General features: G+C 42.2%; 1 protein-coding gene across 3 annotated transcripts in view; it reads right to left on the bottom strand.

Annotated features, from left to right (window-relative positions):
* Nucleotides 1-19,783, bottom strand: part of FAM114A1 (family with sequence similarity 114 member A1) — a 71,247-nt gene that overhangs the window by 51,032 nt on the left and 432 nt on the right. For 2 of the 3 annotated variants that reach the window (XM_068975675.1, XM_068975677.1), the window contains exon 2: nt 11,259-11,614. In XM_068975675.1, the coding sequence (XP_068831776.1) occupies nt 11,259-11,606 (348 nt within the window). In that variant the 5' untranslated portion in view covers nt 11,607-11,614. Of the gene's footprint in view, nt 1-11,258; nt 11,615-19,615; nt 19,674-19,783 lie in introns of those variants that run through there. The other variant, XM_068975676.1, reaches the window with a different exon arrangement.

The raw sequence follows: 19,783 nt of genomic DNA, 5'->3' as shown, positions 1-19,783 counted from the left end.
TCAAAAAAAAAAAAAAAAAAAAAAAGAACCACCCCTCTCCCTTAATATCCAGGAATACATTTTACTAAATACATTTTATAAAAGAATTACAGCGATTTCATTGCAAGAAAAGGAAGGAAGAAGTTAAGGAGGAAGTGAAAAATTCCTACAGTTTGTAGATTCTATAACTTTTGACCCAAGGCTGGTCCATCATCCTCCCCAACTACCTTCCCCCTGCAGTCTTCCACCCTTTCAGATAAGAGCAGCCAAGTGAAACAGCTTTGACCAATGAGATATAAATGAGAAAGGGTTCACTTTCATGATAAATTATACAGTTACAGCTGGTGACAACCCTCCCCTCTCCTTTTATCCTGCCCTGAATGTGAACCTGGTGCTTGAAACTGAAGCAGCCAATTTTGCTGCCTTAAGGGACAGGCCAGGGAATCACACTGGTTCTGGCCCTGGTGGGCTACTAAACAAATATGAGTTATTGCCTATCTCCATTCTGTTAAATGAGAAAGAAAAAAATCACTATTTTGTAAGCCATTATATGTTAAGTTTTAGTTGAGCTTTCCTGATGGCTCAGATGGTAAAGAATCTGCCTGCAATGCAGATTCGATCCCAAATGCTATTCCTAACTGATTCACTTAGTTACTATCAAACACCATCCATCAGTGTAGACTACTGGTTAAGTGCAAACATTATGGAATTAAATTGCTTGGGTTTGACTCTAGGCTCTACCATTTTGGACAAATTAATTACTCAAGTCTTTTAAAGTCATCATCGACATTACAAAATGCAGCCAGGAGTATAAGAACCAATAACCTCACAGGTTTATTGTGAAAATTAAAATAATTCACATAAAGCTGTGAGCATAGTGCTAAGTGAAGTCGCTTCAATCGTGTCTGACTCTTTGCGACCCCATGGACTATAGCCCACCAGGCTACTCCTTCCATGGGATTTTCCAGGCAAGAATACTGGAATGGGTCGCCATTTCCTTCTAACACATAATAAATACTCTAGAAATGTTAACTGTTAATAATAAGAATAATTGACTACAGTTTTAACACTAAGAAGCAAAAAGCTATGAAAGTTGGCTGACATTTTTTTTCTGTTTGGAAACAATGAGAAGCTTGTTAATGTGAATGGAAATACTCAAGATTCATGACAGTCTGCGTTCATTTTCGGTGTCTACATTGATTTACTTCACTTGAGCAATGAAGCCAGTGGCAATTTTATACCATGATGAAGACAGATGTAAGTTGGTGATTAATATAATTCTTTCATGGGATAAATCACTACCTATGTGATTAGGGAAAGTTAATACACTTAAGGGTGACAGCTTCTGACTCAAATTTACAATACTTAATATGCTCTGACAGCTGGTAATTGACTAGCAAATGGAAATAAATGTTAAATGAGTCTGGAACTTTTTGCAATATAAGTGACTACTTCAATTGCGTTATTAATAAAGCTTCTTTGACATTGAGCTGTGACTTCTTGATCAGCTACAAAGAATGGCAAATACTCAAGTAACAAAATGTGTACATTTAACATAAAAACCATATAAACTGTTTGACATGGATTGTAAATATATCCAGTGGAGTACTGTCTCCACTTTAAGCGGCATTAATGTCACATGCTTATGAGACTATAAAGTAAGCAGCGTGGATCTACTCAGGTGTCCCATTTTCATACATGAAAAACTTAAAGCTTTTTCCTAATCCTCACCCATGTAACTCCCACCTCCTTTAACAGACAACTTTACATCCTAATCCATACAGAAAATAGAAGCCATCTGATAAGAACTCTATCAACTTCCTGCCCACCCCCTCAAACTCTCAGAAGAATGAGAGTCATATTGTAATAGCAAATCAGACTCGGCTTGATCAGGAGGGATCTCCAAAACTCAACTGGAGATTATTGATACATCTATAAGTGTTGTGTGCACCGAAGAAGATGAAAGAGTGCAAGATTTTATCAAGTTCAAAGTTCTTAAAATAGAAAAGACATTTACATATTGGGTATTCCATTTAAAGGTCTTTATCATTAAATAGAAAATTCATTTATTTATTTTTAAGTTATTAAGTAGAAAAATATGCATACATCTTAGAATTCCATTAAATTCAAAGGTTTTCAGCACTTAAGATAGAAAATATATGTACCTCTTTTAAAAGATAAAGACCAACCTGATAGTCCTGTCTCCTTTACTAGATTAAGATTTAGAGACTATGTATATAGCTTTGGTTCTTGGGATATGGACAGTAGAAGTTGTGAGACCAAATCCTCTTTAAGTTTTGTAACTCATGACACAGTTGTTCTAAGGAGGGGCTCAGTGTGACATTTGGGAGGATGTAAATTGCTCGGATGCCTGCACCTCTGTTAAAATATTTGCTAAAAAATGGCCTCAGTTGTTCCCAAGGAAATTTCTTTCTTGGTTTGTATGCACCATTCAACTCCAGGGAGATTTAAAATTAAGTATAGAAAGGTTTTAAAGCATGAAAGGCATACAATTAATCACTTTGTGCATATTTCTTCTTTTCTGTACTACTGATGCTTAAAGGAGTTTGAGTGATTATAGTGACAATGTTTTGAAAATCAATTAAAAATGAATAATTGAATTATCAGACTTCTGATTTTTAAGTTGAAATGTATCTAAATTTATGCATAATGTCTGAAATCAAGTGGACCTTAGGAAGCATCACTATGAACAAAGCTAGTGGAGGTGATGGAATTCCAGTTAAACTATTTCAAATCCTAAAAGATGATGCTGTGAAGGTGGTGCACTCAATATGCCAGCAAATTTGGAAAACTCAGCAGGAGCCACAGGACTGGAAAAGGTCAGTTTTCATTCCAATCCCAAAGAAAGGCAGTGACAAAGATTGCTCAAACTACTGCACAACTACACTCATCTCACACGGTAGTAAAGTAATGCTCAAAATTCTCCAAGCCAGGCTTCAACAGTATGTGAGCCATGAAATTCCAGATGTTCAAGTTGGTTTTAGAAAAGGCAGAGGAACCAGAGATCAAATTGCCAACATCTGCTGATCATCAAAAAAGCAAGAATTCCAGAAAAACATCTACTTCTGCTTTATTGACTATGCCAAAGCCTTTGCCTGTGTGGATCACAATAAAATGTGGAAAATTCTTAAAGAGATGGGAATACCAGACTACCTTACTTGCCTCCTGAGAAATCTGTATGCAAGTCAAGAAGCAACAGTTAAAACTGGACATGGAACAACAGACTGGTTCCAAACCAGGAAAGAAGTATGTGAAGGCTGCGACTGTCACCCTGCTTATTTAACTTATATGCAGAGTACATTATGAGAAGCACTGGGCTGGATGAAGCACAAGCTGTAATCAAGATTGCTGGGAGAAATATCAGTAACCTCAGATATGGAGATGATACCACCCTTATGGCAGAAAGTGAAGAAGAACTGAAGAGCCTCTTGATGAAAGTGAAAGAGGAGAGTGAAAAAGTTGTCTTAAAACTCAGCATTCAGAAAACTAAGATCATGGCATGCAGTCCCATCACTTCATGGGAAATAGATGGGGAAATAATGGAAACAGTGACAGACTTTATTTTGGGGGGCTCCAAAATCACTGCAGATGGTGACTGCAAGCCATGAAATTAAAAGATGCTTGCTCTTTGGAAGAAAAACTATGACCAACCTAGACAGCATATTAAAAAGCAGAGACATTAATTTGCCAACAAAGGTCCATCTAGTCAAATCTATGGTTTTTTCAGTAGTCATGTATGGATGTGAGAGTTGGATCATAAAGAAAGCTGAGAGCCAAAGAACTGATGCTTTTGAACTGTGGTGTTCAAGAAGACTCTTGAGAGTCCCTTGGACAGCAAGGAGATCAAACCAGTCAATCCTAAAAGAAATCAGTCCAGAATATTCACTAGAAGGACTGATGCTGAAGCTGAAACTCCAATACTTTGGCCCTGATGTGAAGAACTGACTCATTGGAAAAGACCCTGATGCTAGAAAAGATTGAAGGCAGGAGGAGAAGGGGATGACAGAGGATGAGATGGTTGGATGGCATCACTGACTCGATGGACATGAGTTTGTGTAAGCTCTGGGAGTTGGTGATGGACAGAAAAGCCTGGCATGCTGCAATCCACGAGGTTGCAAAGAGCTGGACATGACTGAGTGACTGAACTGAACTGATGGAACCTAAGGGGTCATTAAGTCCACTCTATAAGATTTATAACAATTCTTAAGTACTCAGCAAGATTTTGTTTAAGTAGGTAAATGAGGTACTTAAAAAGTAGATAGAGTATATTAAATTTATAGATGTAGTTAAAAAATATTTGACCATGTTTAAGTTGGCATAAAGGACCAAGCATTTATCAAAAGCCCCTTGAAAGTGAGTGTTCAATTATGCGAGACTTCTAAATAGAGTAAGATTTGTGAGATGAATACTATGGAGAATCGACATTTTGATTCTATAACCTTAATAAATTGAATACTAATTGTTCAAACCAAGTTGAAAGTCTGGGTAGTGTTTTTTATGGACAGAACACTGGCCTATATCAAAACCCCATTTCAACACAAGTCTAACTTTACTGTACTCCCCACTCACAATTACTTCTTTCCCTTCTATCATAATGGAAGTGGTATCTTCCTCTTGGTTGTAATTATCACCTCCATCTGATCTCCTCTGGGCATGGGAAGGTTGGTTTTCCCTTTTCTTCTGGCTTTTCAACCTTTCTCTACTGGTGCTTCCCACATTTAATTATGTGCACCATCCTCCATCTTAAAACCAGCAAATGAAAATCAGGATGACAAAATGTTTTTGGTTTTTTTTTTCCCAACTTGTCTGGTTTCTGTTCCATGTCTTTCTTTCTTCTTTATCTCTTAAAAAAGCTGCCTACCTTCTGAATCCACTCCCCTCCCTGCCCCACAGTGACCCTTCCAAGGTCACTATTTCATGAAACCATCCTTATCAAGATCACAAGGGCTCTCTCTGGGTCAGAGCTACGGATTCATTATAGTCACTTTATTTCTTGACCTCTTAGTAGCACCAGAAGCTTAACCACTTCTCCATCCTTAGAAGACTCTGTTCTCATGACCTGGCTTCCATGCCTTATCTTCTTACTCTTGCTTTTTTTTGTCCATCCCTTATCATGATGATTTCTGTTTACTTTAGAAAGTTTCCACACATATCGTGGGAGCTCCTTAAGTTGCAACCCAACTGCTTCAAGCATTCCAATAAAGTACACATAGTCCAGGTGGTCAGCTGGCATCCTAATCAGGAAAGCCATACTCCAGAGGCAGCTATAATGAGCACTTGTATTATTCACATCTCTACTAACATCTGAGGCTTTGCAAGTTAGCATACTGAATTACAGAAATGGGCTTTCACTGGTAAACACGTTAGACTGGTAACTAGCATTCTGACTATCTGAAAGGGGTTCTAGATTGTGAAATTAAAGGTGTTCAACACTAGTTGGTAGTTAAATATATTTGAGAGCCTTTTCCTACCTTTACATGAAGAGGGTAAAAGAAAGGATTTTACCCTCTTCTAAGTGGTCTTCTATTCATCTCTGAACTCTGGAGAATCCTGGTTTCTCAATGCCAAGTATGAAGGACGAAATCTCTGCTCCTAGATTTCTAGGCATTTGCCTTGAATGAACCTTTCACTCGGAGTAGTGGTCAAGGCACGTAAAAGGTCAGATCAATGGAACATTCTCAAGTCTACCTGTGCTTTCATGAACTATTTTAAACATTTTTGTTAATTAATGCTTAATTAAAAAATGTCAGTGTGGTATAACATGATTTGAAATTTAATTTATAGAATGAACTTTACTGGCAACTACAAGTTGGTGATGGACAGGGAGGCCTGGCGTGCTGCAATTCATGGGGTCACAAAGAGTCAGACACGACTGAGTGACTGAACTGAACTGAACTGAACTGAACAATCTATCAAAGAGACTCTAAGAGGTGGGCATGACCAAATTGACTTAGAAACATAGACTTCAGGGCCAGGTCTTGGCTTCTGATTTTATTTATTTATATACAACACCTGGGCAATCTGACCCACTCTCATTAACACCCAATGGCTGCTGCTGCTAAGTCACCTCAGTCATGTCCGACTCTGTGCAACCCCAGAGACAGCAGCCCACCAGGCTCCCCCATCCCTGGGATTCTCCAGGCAAGAACACTAGAGTGGGTTGCCATTTCCTTCTCCAATGCATGAAAGTGAAAAGTGAAAGTGAAGTCACTCAGTTGTGTTCGACTCCTAGTGACCCCATGGACTGCAGCCTACCAGGCTCCTCCATCCATGGGATTTGCCAGGCAAGAGTACTGGAGTGGGTTACACCCAACGGCTAATGGTCTCCAAAATCTCTCCCCACCACCTCCCCTGGGCTTCAGACCACTGTAATCAACTATCCACAAAATATCTTCACATGGATGTCTCGTGGTATGTCCAATACTGAGCTCACCATGTTCTCAATCTCATCTGACTCCTCAACTAGTTCTTCTGTGTACTAATATTAGTGATTCCCAAACACTGGTTCACAGTCTGACTGTAAGAGTATTACCTGGGGGAATTTACTAAAAATATGGTGTCTTAGCTTCCATTGTGATCTTTTAAAGAATAAGAACCTTTCAGGGTAGATCCCAGGAATCTAAACTTCTAACAAACTTCCCAGGTGATTATAACACACCACCAGATTTATGAAGCACTGTCCAATACAACTGAGCTTCCAAGGTGGCACAGTGGTAAAGAATCTGTCTGCCAATGCAGGAACCACAGGTTTGATCCCTGGGTCAGGAAGATCCCCTGGAGGAGGAAATGGCACCTAACTCTAGTATTCTTGCCTGGGAAATCCCATGGACAGAGAAGCCCAATACAGTCCATGGGGTTGCAAAGAGTCAGACATGACTGAGAGACTAAGCATGCATACGCACATCCAATACAACCAAAAGGTAGCAGCTACCATCTGGTTGCTCAAGTGAAAAATCAGATGTCTTCACGTGGAGAGTCATAAAAAGAGAAACACTCCAATAGAACTGGGGCAAACTCTACTCACTCATTTAAGAGGCAAAAATCTGTCATCAGCAGATCTTGGCCTATGTGCTCTCATTTTTGTCTCTGTTGATAGCAATTTTACTGGTCTTAAGCACCCTACTTTTCCTTTTCTAGGGAGAGAACTAGTGAGTGGTAGTCTGTGTTTTCCTTTGAGTACTTTGAGAGGTAACATGCATTCTTTACCTTCTTCATGACTGGCTTTTTAATACACTGGTATAGGACAGTAGGGATGAAATTTTTTTACTCTGGGTAATATTTCCTGATGCTAAGAATTTAGGGAAATTTGAACTAGATTAGATCTTTTAGGGGCTGATCGACTAGCACATGGGCTTTCCTCATAGCTCAGATGGTAAAGAATCTGTCTGCAATGCGGGAGACCTGGGTTTGATTCCTGTGTCAGGAAGATTCCCTGGAGAAGGGAATGGTTACCTACTCCAGTATCCTTGCCAGGAATCTCCATGGAGAGAGGAGTCTGGCAGGCTACAGTCCATGGGGTTGCAAAGAGTCAGACACGACTGAGTGACTTCAAGAGAGGGAGAGACTAGTGCATAATAAGGTCCCACAAGATTTCTGCGAATAAATGTCATTCCAACCTAGTACCCATGACAAACATCTCTGAACCAAGGATGGGGACTTCACCAACTCCTTAAGGTTGATTTGTGTGCTCCATCCCAGGCTTCCTTGTGCCCGACCTATCTAGTCTATATCTAATAGGCTAAGACATACTATGAAGTGAAGTGTTAGCCTCTCAGTTGTGTCCAAATCTTTGTGACCCCACGAACTGTAGCCTACCAGACTTCTCTGTCCATGAGATTCTCCAGGCAAGAATACTGGAATGGATTGCCATTCTCTTCTCCAGAGGATCTTCCCAACCCAGGGATAGAACCTGGGTCTCCTGCACTGCAGGCAGATTCTTTACTGTTCGAGCTACAGGGAAGTCCAAGACATACTATAATTGCTTTTATATAACACTTCCTTCCCCAACTAGATGGGAGGCATCCTAAAGATAGTTATACTACCCAGCTTCTGGAGAATAATACATGGTGTCATGGGGTTGGTAAAGATTTAGACTCTAGTCCAACCTCCTAAGTTCAAGGGGGGCTAGGGACCATCTCTTATGGATGTTGTGGTGTGGATTCCTAAAAGAAGCCTTAGCTCAGTGGTTTCTGAGTCTGTACATCAGAATGGATGACAAAGAGAAGGGGCCCTAAAGACAGAGATAACTTCTCTGAGTGTATCAACTGTGATGGTGTGACCCTTCAAAGAAGACATGCCAGATGAGTAGCTGGCAGAACCACTGGCCCCAGAGTGCCTCCTGGGGTCACACTGTCCTGCCTGCCAAGTGATGGCTGCCATGCTGACTCAGGCAAAGGGGAAGCTAATAAGCTAAAATAATAATTTTAAGCGGACCAAGACCCAAAGTAACTAGATACCACTTATAGAAAAAATATATTCATTTAAACCCATTATCACAAAACCTAGTGTGTCCTAGAAGAAACGACTTCCTCAATGACTATTCTGCCAGGTTTTTTAAAAAACAGGCATTTCCCCTTAGAAACTTTCTTTTAAGAGGTGATGAGATTCTCTTAAACTCAAATACATCTAGGCCCAGACAGGCTTTTGAACTTTTCCTGAAGGACCTGTCATTCCTCAGCAGACCTGTGTTCAAGATCCAACCAACCAACGTACAAATGAACTTTTGATTCAAGACTTTTTGCAAGAAAAAAAAGAGAAAAAAAAAATTTTTTTTTTTGCAGAATTCATTCTCTTCTGGATCAACAGAAAAATGGTTGTTTTCATCACTGCAAAACAACTTCCTGTAAGTGTGCAATGAAGAACAAATAAAATAGAGCAAATGAAGAATGCTTGAAGATGAAGCACCCAACTGAATTCGTCTAATATTAACTTAAGACAAAAGGATAAGTTGCTGAGAGAGAGAGAGTAGAATCCCCTTTTCTAGTAATTATTAAGAAGAAACTATATCTGTACCTAGTTAGAAGGTTTAAATGTAACCTGGATGAAAGAGATATGCTTTCCTCTCAAGGCCCTTCCAGCCACCTGTCTTAGCTTTCTGTCTTCTTAGAACCAACATGCTCACAGGAATTCCTCCCACATCCTGCTTCTACCTGAGTTCCTGATGCAACGACCACCACCACCCCGCCCCGCCCCCTCCACACGCACACAGAGCCACGGCTCTAACTCTGTGGTCAGTCTCTGAACTTCCATTCAGATACTTTGTGAAGCTTCATAAGGAAATGCTCCCCTTTTCAAAGCTATCAGTAGGGGAGGGGAGGTGCTGGGAGGGGAATATCTGTCTGCCAGTTAGCTCTCTCTCTCTGTAGCATTAAGGAGGTTTACAAAGTGCTCTCAAAAGAATTCATTCGATTTGCTCAAAATGTAAGAAGATGGATGTGTAGGAGCATCCTGACTTTTTATTTTGCTATCTTTATTAGCAAACTTGTTATAACTTCTAGAAGTCTGAAACTGGAATGTATAATCTAGCCTTCATGAACACACATATCTTGACTCAATGAAACTTTTATAGCTTCTTTGAATCATCTTCGGTCAGAATGTCATGGTTAAGATATATTTTTTTAATGTACAAAAGTATATATTAATAGTAGCAGTTACAATAACAATTGGGAACCAATGTGCCCCAGTAGAAAGACAGCATGGAGGGAAAATAGGTTCCAAAGTCAGGCACACAGGTAAATACAGGTATAGGGCATATCCTATGGGTTATGTTTCTATGGAGAATTCAGACTAATATCCACCCTGTCATCATTCTTTCTTTCTTCCCCACTCCCAATTATTTCTCAAAGCTCTCTCAGTGGTTGAAATGTTCAGCTAGAGTTAAGACCCTTTGATCTAGGGATTCTTAATCCCTCAGGGGGTCCATGGATGGCCTTAAAGTGTCTGTGATATCATGGAACTCATAAACAAAATTTTGCATGTATGTTTACATAACTGATCCAAACTCCCAGCTGGTCCTCAGATCCCTTCCATGACATTCAGCAGAATGATCATTTGTTTTTGTTTAAACATCTCCAGTGATGGGAAAACCCTTCCTTTCATCTCATCTTAGAACAATTCTGAGGGTCGATTTGAGGAAACTGAAGCCCAAGAAGTCTGCTTTTGAGTAAAATAATCACAAAACATTAGTCAGAAGGATACCTCCTGGTCTCCATGGGCAAATCCTTCATTTTACAGAGGAAAAACTGAAGCACAGAGAAATTTGGTGTCCTGCCCAAACTAACAGAGTTAATGATAGATGGGGGATGAAAGCCCAGCCCCCGAACTCCCCACTTAGCCTGCCTCCCTCACTGCTTGCAGCAGAGTCACCTCAAGGAGGGGCCGTGTGGGGCACACTTCGGGAGAGCAGGGCCGATCCCCCTACACTGTAGCATCCTTCTAGAAGGCAGGTTTGGAGGAGAGTGGCCCATTTCCTCAAGTACTGCAGAGTGCCTCCCTACCCCTTCCAGTCCCCAGGTGGATGGAGGGAAAGGTGTCAGGAAAACCCAGCTTGGTCATACTGATGCGGAATGAGGTAGTGACATGGAGATACTGGCCTGACTTATCCCCCAGAGAGCCAGGTGCAGGCGCTGAAGTGAAGCACAAAGGTGTTCCGCTGCTGGTCTCCAGAAGGTGGTATGTGATGATAAAAGAGGAATCTGAAGGTTTCAGATCTTCAGAGTGGATTTGTAAATATGCAGTAAAATTTAAGTGATGTTAAAGAAGCATTAACTTGTTTAGGGGGGAATTAAGTTCATTAATAATTTGGACTCGTTATATTCAATATTACAATATCGCTCACTTACTGAGTAGCTCCCTTACTGACCTCACTTACTGAGTAGCTTAATATCTTACTGGGTTGCTTAAGATCTCTGAGCCTGATTGTCTCATCTATAACTTGGGGTTAATAATATCCAGCTTAGAATCTCAAGGAACTGTTGTATGGAGTGAATTACTTAACATATAGAGTAGTTAGGAGAGTGCCTGTTGTGTCCAGTAATTTGGTGGTGGTTATTGTTAATAAAAATACAATCAACAAAATGAAAATATTAAAATGACCAATTATTCTCATATAAACCTTTTCTCACCAAACAATACATTTCTGATGATAGAGGTAATGTCATAGTGTATACTGAATTCCCAATTTCTAACCTCACAGCTTGGCACAAATCTATGCCCATGGTAGGTATCAGTAAGAACTTGGTCAAATGAACCACTCCTACCGGATCACTCTGTTCTTTCAGGGGTATTTCGGATCCAGGTTCTGCCTCGAGGCTCACGGCATCAACACACTCAGCGAGGGCATCCTCAGTCACTTCTCCGTTGAGGGGCAGCTCCATGGCGCCAAGGTCTTTGGGCTCCTCGGCGAGTCCAGTGTCAGCAGTCTCTGCACCCTGAACAGCCTCATTTTCGTGCACATCTCTTCTGGGATTCGCTGGCGTTAGCTCATTTGAAATTGCAGCTGAATCACAGTGCACTTCTGCATCTTTGGGTAAAGTATCACTGTTGGGCTTGTTGGTAATTTCTTCTTTGTCTCCAGAGGCTAACATGTCATCGCCATTGTCAGACATTTTAATATCTGTTAACATGATTACAAACAAACAACTTACTCTTTATCTGAATCATTAAATTTTAATTCAAAGCCCTGAATAATTAAATCTGGTGGAGGTAAGCTTTTTTCTACCAAGAAGAAACTTTATGTAACCTCTGTGTAGGCCAAATAATGGCCCGCCAAAAATATCAATGTCATAATCCTTGGAATGTGACTTGGCTTCCTATGCAGTGAGGTCCTTATATCTTTATTTTAGACTAATGAAATTATCAGGCTTCCCAGGTGGCTCAGTGGTCAAGAATCTGCCTGCAATGCGGAAGATGCAGGAGACACAGTTTCCATCCATGTTCACCTTGTGAATGTTACTTTATATGGCCAAAAGGACTTTGAGGATATCATTAAGAATCTTGGACTACCTGCATGGGTCTTAGTTGAAATCACAAGTGCCCTTATCAGAGCAAGGCAGAGGGAGATCTGACTGCAAAGAGGAAAAGGCAATGTGATGACAGAAGCAAAGACTGGAGTGATGCACTCTGAAGATGAAGGAACAGACCACAAGCCAAGGAACACAGGGGGCCACTAGATGTTGAAAAAGTCAAGGAAAACATTCTCCCCTCAGACTCTAGAACTGTAAGAGAATACATTTGTATTGCTATAAATCACTATGTTGGTTGTACTTCGTTGCAGTAGCAATAGGAACTAATACAGACCTACAGGGCTATCTTTAAACGTTCATGGATCTTTCACCTGGCATGAGGAAATATGCATAGAAGAACTAAGAGTATTATCTGTATCTGTGAAAGTATTTACTTCATATGACTTAAATTTGTAGCCATAATAAGAATAAGCATGGAAAATACCTGAGAACTTATTTTAACATGCTTGACATTTAGTATTGCAATTTGGTCAGAAATTCAAACTGAAAAAAACATACATACACAGAAGTGTGCCTTGTTGGGTACCAGCCCATGAAGGTCTGAGCTTTCTTTGGTCAATAGTTTAGATGGGGAAACACAAGGATGAAATGGAATAAAAAAGTGACATATTAAGCCAAATGAGGAATGGAGCCATTACAAAATAACATACAGAACAGAAACCTCTTTATGAAGTTTGTGAATTATTGCTACCATGTACAACAGTGCAGTTCAATAGAACTTTCAGTGATGATGAAATGTTCTGCATTCATGATGGCAAATATGGTAGCTAATAGTCACATATGGCTATCAAATACTTGAAATATGGCTGGTGCAACGGAGGAACTAATTTTTAAATTTAATTTTAAATAATTTTAACTTAAATTTATATAGACATGTGTGGCTAGTGGCTACCTTATTGGATAACATATATTCAGAAGGATAGTTCAAGATGATAATTTCCTTGTGTGTGTTTGTGTGTGTGTGTGTGTGTGTGTGTGTATGTTCAGTTGAATCAGTCGTGTCAACTCTTTGCAACCCTATGGACTACAGCCTACCATGCTCCTCTGTCCATGGGATTCTCCAGGCAAGAATATTGGAGTGGGTTGTCATGCCTTCCTCCTGGGGATCTTCCTGACCAGGAACTGAACTCCTGCATTGCAGGCAGATTCTTTATCACTGAACCACCTGGGAAGCCTGATAATTTCATTAGTCTAAAAAAAAGATAATGACCTCACTATATAGGACACCAAGTTGCAGGCTAATCAGTGGGTATTTTTGTTGACCTCAGTGTTTGCCAACTGGTCAAATCTCTGGTCACTGTTTAAACCACAGTATATGGGAAGCCATTTCACATACTGGCCCTGTGATGACAGTGGCCAACCTGCAATTCACGTGCACATGCCAACCGTCTTGACCCTTCGAACAGTTGTTCCTTAAAACTGTCTAGCTATTTTCTCTCTCCCTTGGTGAATCTTGTTCCTTTCTCACAGTTTTACACACTTCTATGCTGTGACTCTCAAATACCTACCTCCATTCCACAGACAGAAAGAAAACTAGTGGCTTCTAGTGGCTGTCTGCAATGAGGGAGACCCGGGTTCGATCCCTGGGTCGGGAAGATCCCCTGGAGAAGGAAATGGCAACCCACTCCAGTATTCTTGGCTGGAGAATCTCATGGACAGAGGAGCCTGGTGGGCTACAGTCCACGGGGTCACAAAGAGTCGGACACGGCTAAGAGACTTCAGTTTCACTTTCAGTGGCTGAAGGGAGGGGGGATGAGTACTCACTGCTAATAGATGTGGATTTCTTTTGCGGGCGATGAAAATGTCCTAAAACTGAATAGTGGTAATGGCTATACAATTCTGCGAATATATTACATTCAGAAAATACTGTCAGGTGGCTGTTCGTTCAGTATGTTGTTTTAACGTATTTAAGGCCCATTTAGAGTAACTGTCTCCTCTATATTTTGTTCCTCCTAACTGGATATAATTTTTCTTCCTCTGAACTCTCAGAGCACTTTGCATCTATCTCAGTTCGGATGGTTACAATCATCTTTGATTAGAGTCGTTTCAGTGTTATCCTAATATGTTGTAAATACTATGAAGACAAGAATCTTCCTTACTTTGTCTTCATATTTTATACAGCACTTAACATGGTTTCTTGAACACTGTAGGAAACTCAACAAACATGTGTATTGAGTTATATTAATATTTTTGGAAAGATTTAAAATTAAAGTGTAATTTGAAATGAAAGTAAGCAGCAAATGCTTACTTTACCTCATTCGCTTACTCAGGAGCTATCTTACAGCAAGTGATTTCAAATGACCCATATTGTCTTTCCTCTGTTCCTTCACCTACAAGATAACTGGGTTAGAATGTCTCTTTTTAAACAAAAATACTTGAATTCTCTGATAACACAACTATAAACAAGTCTGCAGATGGGAAAGGCAAAGAATGCATCCTCCCCTTTGGCTGATACATTAAGTTTTGGGTATTCAAGGTTGGAGATGGTCTGTCAGTAAGTATAGTCAATGCCTAGTTAAAGTAGTAAAGAGTGATTCTGGCTACCCTACAGAAAAGGGATTGTTACTGTGGTTTATGGGAGAGGGATGAGATTGAGGGAGGGTAATTGAAAAGCTATTGTCACTTGGAAGCTTATAAAATTTTTGTGAAAACCAGTCAGGACTGGCCTGGACAGAGGTTGGCAAACTATAGTCAGGTGCCTAAATTTGCCTTCCCTCTGTTTTGGTAAATAAAAAGTTTTATTGGAACACAGACATGCTCACTTGTTTATATAACCTCTGTGGGTTCTCTAGTACAACAGCAGAGGTGAAGAGTGGCGAGAGAGACCACATGGCCCCCCAAATTGCAAAGCCTAAAATAGTTACTATCTGGCCCTGTAGAGAAAATGTTTGCTGACCCATGGTCTAGGACATTCGTTCACTGCCATGGCCTAGAGTTCTCCTAATTTACCCTTATCCTCACCTGGGTCCTAGGGGTACAACCATAAGGAGACTGAGCACATACTTGGACATCACTTATATTCCCCTTTTTGTGTTCATCAACATTTAGTCAAAGGCACTGTCTGATCTTTTAATTTCTTTGTAAGATAATCTGAAAAACCTTATTATTAATCTGGATTATTAAGAAGTTCCAAACTATTTCACTTCTCTATCAGCAGGAACATGAGAATAAACCTGGTTATAATAAATATTTATGGGTGAATAAAAAGCATTAGAAACACTTTGTATCTGCCTCACCTTAAATTGTTGTGATACTGTTCCTAGTGCTAAAATATTTCAGCACATACTATGGAACATCTACATGGATTAGTTGTATTTTATGCTCTGGGGGTGGCTGGTTAACATTTTAAATGTCCTATTAAGGAATATAGTTTTCAAGGTCTTTAGTTACCATTTCAGATTCTGTAATGGACTGTTCACCTCGTGAGAGGGTTCAACCATCCCTTTCTCTGAACACTATTTATCAGGGGGTACTATTAAAAGCTTCCCCCGTGGCTCAGATGGCAAAGAATCTGCTGCAATGCAGGAGACCCAGGTTTGAACCCTGGGTTGGGAAGGTTCCCTGGAGAAGGGAATGCCTACCCACTCCAGGTTTCTTGCCTGGAGAATCCATGGACAGAGGACCGTGGCGGGCTACAGTCCATGGGGTCACATGACTGAGCAACTAACACAATACATGATTAAAAGTATTTTTCACTGATAAAATGGAAATGGTGCTTAAAGTGGATTGGCAAGAAATTCTGTATGGTACTTTCTGCTCTTCCATTTCCAGGGCAAAAGATTATACCGAATCCAGGAGCTACCGAGCTTTGCCGTAGATTTTTTCTAGTTCTACTCATTGCAGAAGTCCATCAAAGCCTGATTACAAGGTTCGCTGAGTCCTGCCTCCAGAGCGGTCTTCACCCAAGGACTAAAAGACAGAGCCAGAACTTCATCAACTGACAAGAACAAGCTGTATATTTGAGCCTGGTTGCTAACCTACATGGGAGTGTGTGGCAGAACTCCTGAGAGTGGATTCTGGTTCTATCAGTTGCACAGAGGAGCCTACCACTCTCACCCATCTCTGATGGCCAAACTGCCTTAGGTCAGGTCACCTCAACTGTGGGAAAATGACCACAACAAAACCTCTCTTCCCTGTGGCTACACTGTATCCAATTATCAACATGAAGCCATTTCTTCAGAAATACACATGACATTCAGCTGTAAGGAGTTGAACCAATACTGTCAGGACACATTTATGGACAATTTATTTTAGGAAGACTATATTTTTACATCTTTCCAAATAATCAAAATGGTCGGCCCTACTTTAACTTCTAATTGTATGTGAAGTTTTCTACCTGTTACAAGTCCATATTTTCCCTGAATCTAAACCAAAAAAGGAAAGCTTCCTCCAAATCTTTTTTATTCTGGTAGACCTTGGTCTACTCTGGATGTTATGACAGGAGAGAGGCAGTCATTTTTAAAACAGTGCCCTTCCACCTGAAGTCATTATAAACTGTGTGTTCTAAGACATAGCTGTTCCTTTGTAGGGACTGTTGGTGGCTGGGATGCACACTGTGTGTCCTGGGTTGGCCCCCATCTCTGCCTGGGTGCCCCAGAAGCAGTCGGATTTAAATTTCCCCTGATTTATGGTTTGGACTGTTGACCATTACAGCTGTGTCCTGTGGCTTTCATGCTAGGGAGCCTGAACCCACAGAAACAAGGAAGTTTCTTCAGTAAACTCCAAGAAGAGGAAGAGTGGCATATAAAGAAGCCTTTGTGGGCTGGGAATATAAGTTAGTTTTTCATGAGTCAATTCATTCATCACCTAAAATGCTCCCAGAGCTATGCTAGGTATTGGAGCAACAATTTCATGGCTCCAAAAATAAGTTTAAAATGGAAGACATCCTTCAGAAAACGAATAATCTGTTTCCATCTGATTCCTGGTCAGTGAAGGTCCAGGAAGCTACTGCATCTAACACAGAATGGTTACATGACGATTTAAAACGGCACATCACAGCAAGTGAAGAAGTGCCTGAACTAGACTGATCTCATACAAGGGAGAACCTTGAAAGAGGCTTTGACAGTCATTAAGACATGATGGGAAAAGAGTGCATGCAAGTGCTAGGAATGAATCTAGACATGCAGAACGGATGCTGTGTGGCTGGGCCAAGAGCCACACGGAGGAATATCAAGGGATGGGAGGAGGGATGGATGCTGAGGTGGAAAGAATTGTGCTCTGATCTCTCTATCCCTCTGCGGGCGTACAGCCCACTCATTCTCGTTGGGCTTCCTTACTTCCTCCTCTGGAGAGTAAGGGTGGTGGACATAAGGATCTGCATACTTTGTTCCCCAGCACCAGACTGCAGGACTGGGACCAGCCCGTGATGACAGAGAAAAATAAGGACAAGATAGAGAGTGTTTCATCAGTCTAAATTTATTCAACGTAAAGGACTGCCTTCATCTTGCAAGTTTAACCTTCATGCTTTTCTTGGTATTAAAACATCTTTCATTTTATGAAACAGTATTGGAGTGCATGATTTGTTAAATGGTCTCACTTGGCAAAATAAGAAGTTGGTAATACAATACCCTGTGTGAGATCACTGCCTCCAAATTTAAAAAGTGTCAGTCAGTGAAAGACCAGGAACAAAAACTGTGGATGACAGGATCTTAACCAGGTTGCAAGAGTTCCAGCGGTACTTGACAAGTATGTGTACCCAGATCCCAGACTCTTTTTCCTCCAGTCTGGCTTCCACACGTCTGCCAGGTAATTTTATGAAACACGAATAAGGACCTATTTGCTCCCCTGTTTAAAAAACACGAGGTTTAAACACCTTTGCATGGCATCTGGGGCCCCTCACAGTCCAGCTCCACTTTCTCTATCAGCCTCCTGGAACTCTCAACTCAACAGACAGCACATTTTCCATCACTGCCTAGGCAGCTCATAAACATCTCCATCTTTGCTTATGCTGGGTTTTCTGACCAGGATGCCCTGCCTCCAACTGCCTGGCAAAGTCCTGTTTTTGTTTTTTTTTCTCTGTGTCTAGAATCACTTTCACCAACTCAATGGAGGTAAGTTTGAGCAAACTCCAGGAGACAGTAAAGCACAGGGAAGCCTGGTGGGCTGTAGTTCATGGGATGGCAGAGTCTGATATGACTCAGTAGCTGAACAACAATGTTACTTTCTACTTTGAAATTTTCCCAAATTTGCCCCACTCCTTCCAATGTTTTAGAAGATACATTGCATAGACTTCTATGGCATTTTTAAGGAGTATTTATTTCTGTATTATTTTTTTAAAGGAGACATTTGTCTCTCCTCCAGAACTGTGACCAACAAGCACCTAGCTTGTTTTCCGACAATCTAATATTTACTGAACTGAAATATATTGTTTGATATTGATTAAAGAGAAACCATGTGTGATGTAAGCCTGGTCTAATGATGTCTGAATCCGTGATAATCAGCAAGGCTCCTTCCCACCCTCAAATTCCTTCTGCACTGGCTCCAAGGAGGCTCAGATCCCACCCTCAAAGTTCCCTTCTTTTGCTTAGAACTTATGCCCTAAGAAGTTTATCAGATTTTTTCCTGAGCTCAGGAAAGGAAGGAAAGGCAGGGAATGGACACAGGTGAGGCGGGGAAGGGGCAACGGGAGGAAAAGAGGGCAGAGAAGGCTCTGAGGAGAAAGCCTGCCTACTTAGTTTTCTCAGAGTGGACGAGGTCTTCTGGAGTTCGAGACATTGATTTTAAAAGCCACCCACTTGACTCTCTCAAGATGTTTAGGATGAGAACTGACGGCATCGAAGGACAGAGAGATCACCCTGACAGTTCATGCAGAGTTCTTTCTACTCCAGGAAGGGCAGTGAAATTCAGGCGCCTGATCTGAGATGGTTAGAAATACCTGGTTCCAGGGTAGAAGAGGAGCGACTGGGCCGGCGGGTGGGGGGGGGGGGGGCGGGGAGTGGGGCTCAACCTGGAGACTGTGAATAGAGGTGGGCTGGCTCAGGGTGCTAGCTGCGGTGGAAGCGCCGGCAGTGCCGGCGTCTGCAGCGAGAGAGATGACGGGATGATGAGCTTAGGTGGGAGGGCAAGGCCGGAGCTCGGCTTTTCCAGGCCAAGGGCTGGCGAACCCCGGGATGGGACTTGCTTCGCCTGTGCCCGCCGCTGCGGACACCCCGCAGTTTGCCTCTCACTGGGACCTGGGACGTGGGGGAAACTTTTTCAGACTTGCTTTGTGCTGGGACCGAATGCTTCGGGAGCACAAGGCAGGCTCCGCAGAGGTTCACGCCGGCCGAGGGGGCAGAGCAGGAGTGCGGGCGTGTGGGTGTGTGCATGAGCGTGGACCCGGAGCGACACACACTCACACACACACACTCACACGCCCGCACCCACGCGGGGCCCTCGGCCGCGCCGCCCGCGCCTGCCCGGACCTTCACCTCCAGGGCCGCTCCCTCCGATCCTGTGCCCGGTGCCCAGCCCCTGCCGACTCGGGGAACCGAACGGGATAAACAGAGACGGCAGGGTCTCCCCATCACCCCGCGGCAGCTGTTCCCGCATGCCCCCGCCCCCGCGCCCGCCCGGGGAAGGGGGTGAAGGCGAGAGGTGCCCGGGGCTCTTACCGCTCAGGCGGCCGAGTGCGCGCGGGAGCGCCGCCGGGTCCCGCCCCGCCACGTCGGCAGGGCTGGCGGGGACGCGGCCGGAGGGCGGGCTGGGAGCGGGGCAGGGCGGACTGGCCGAGCCGCCCCGCCCCGCGGCCCCGCCAGGGCCCCGCCCCCGTGGCCCGGTCC

The sequence above is a fragment of the Capricornis sumatraensis genome, chromosome 7 (assembly GCF_032405125.1).
Source record: "Capricornis sumatraensis isolate serow.1 chromosome 7, serow.2, whole genome shotgun sequence".
Classification (NCBI taxonomy): domain Eukaryota; kingdom Metazoa; phylum Chordata; class Mammalia; order Artiodactyla; family Bovidae; genus Capricornis; species Capricornis sumatraensis.
The sequence above is the reverse complement of the archived record's forward strand: the minus strand, read 5'-3'. Positions and strand labels throughout refer to the sequence as shown.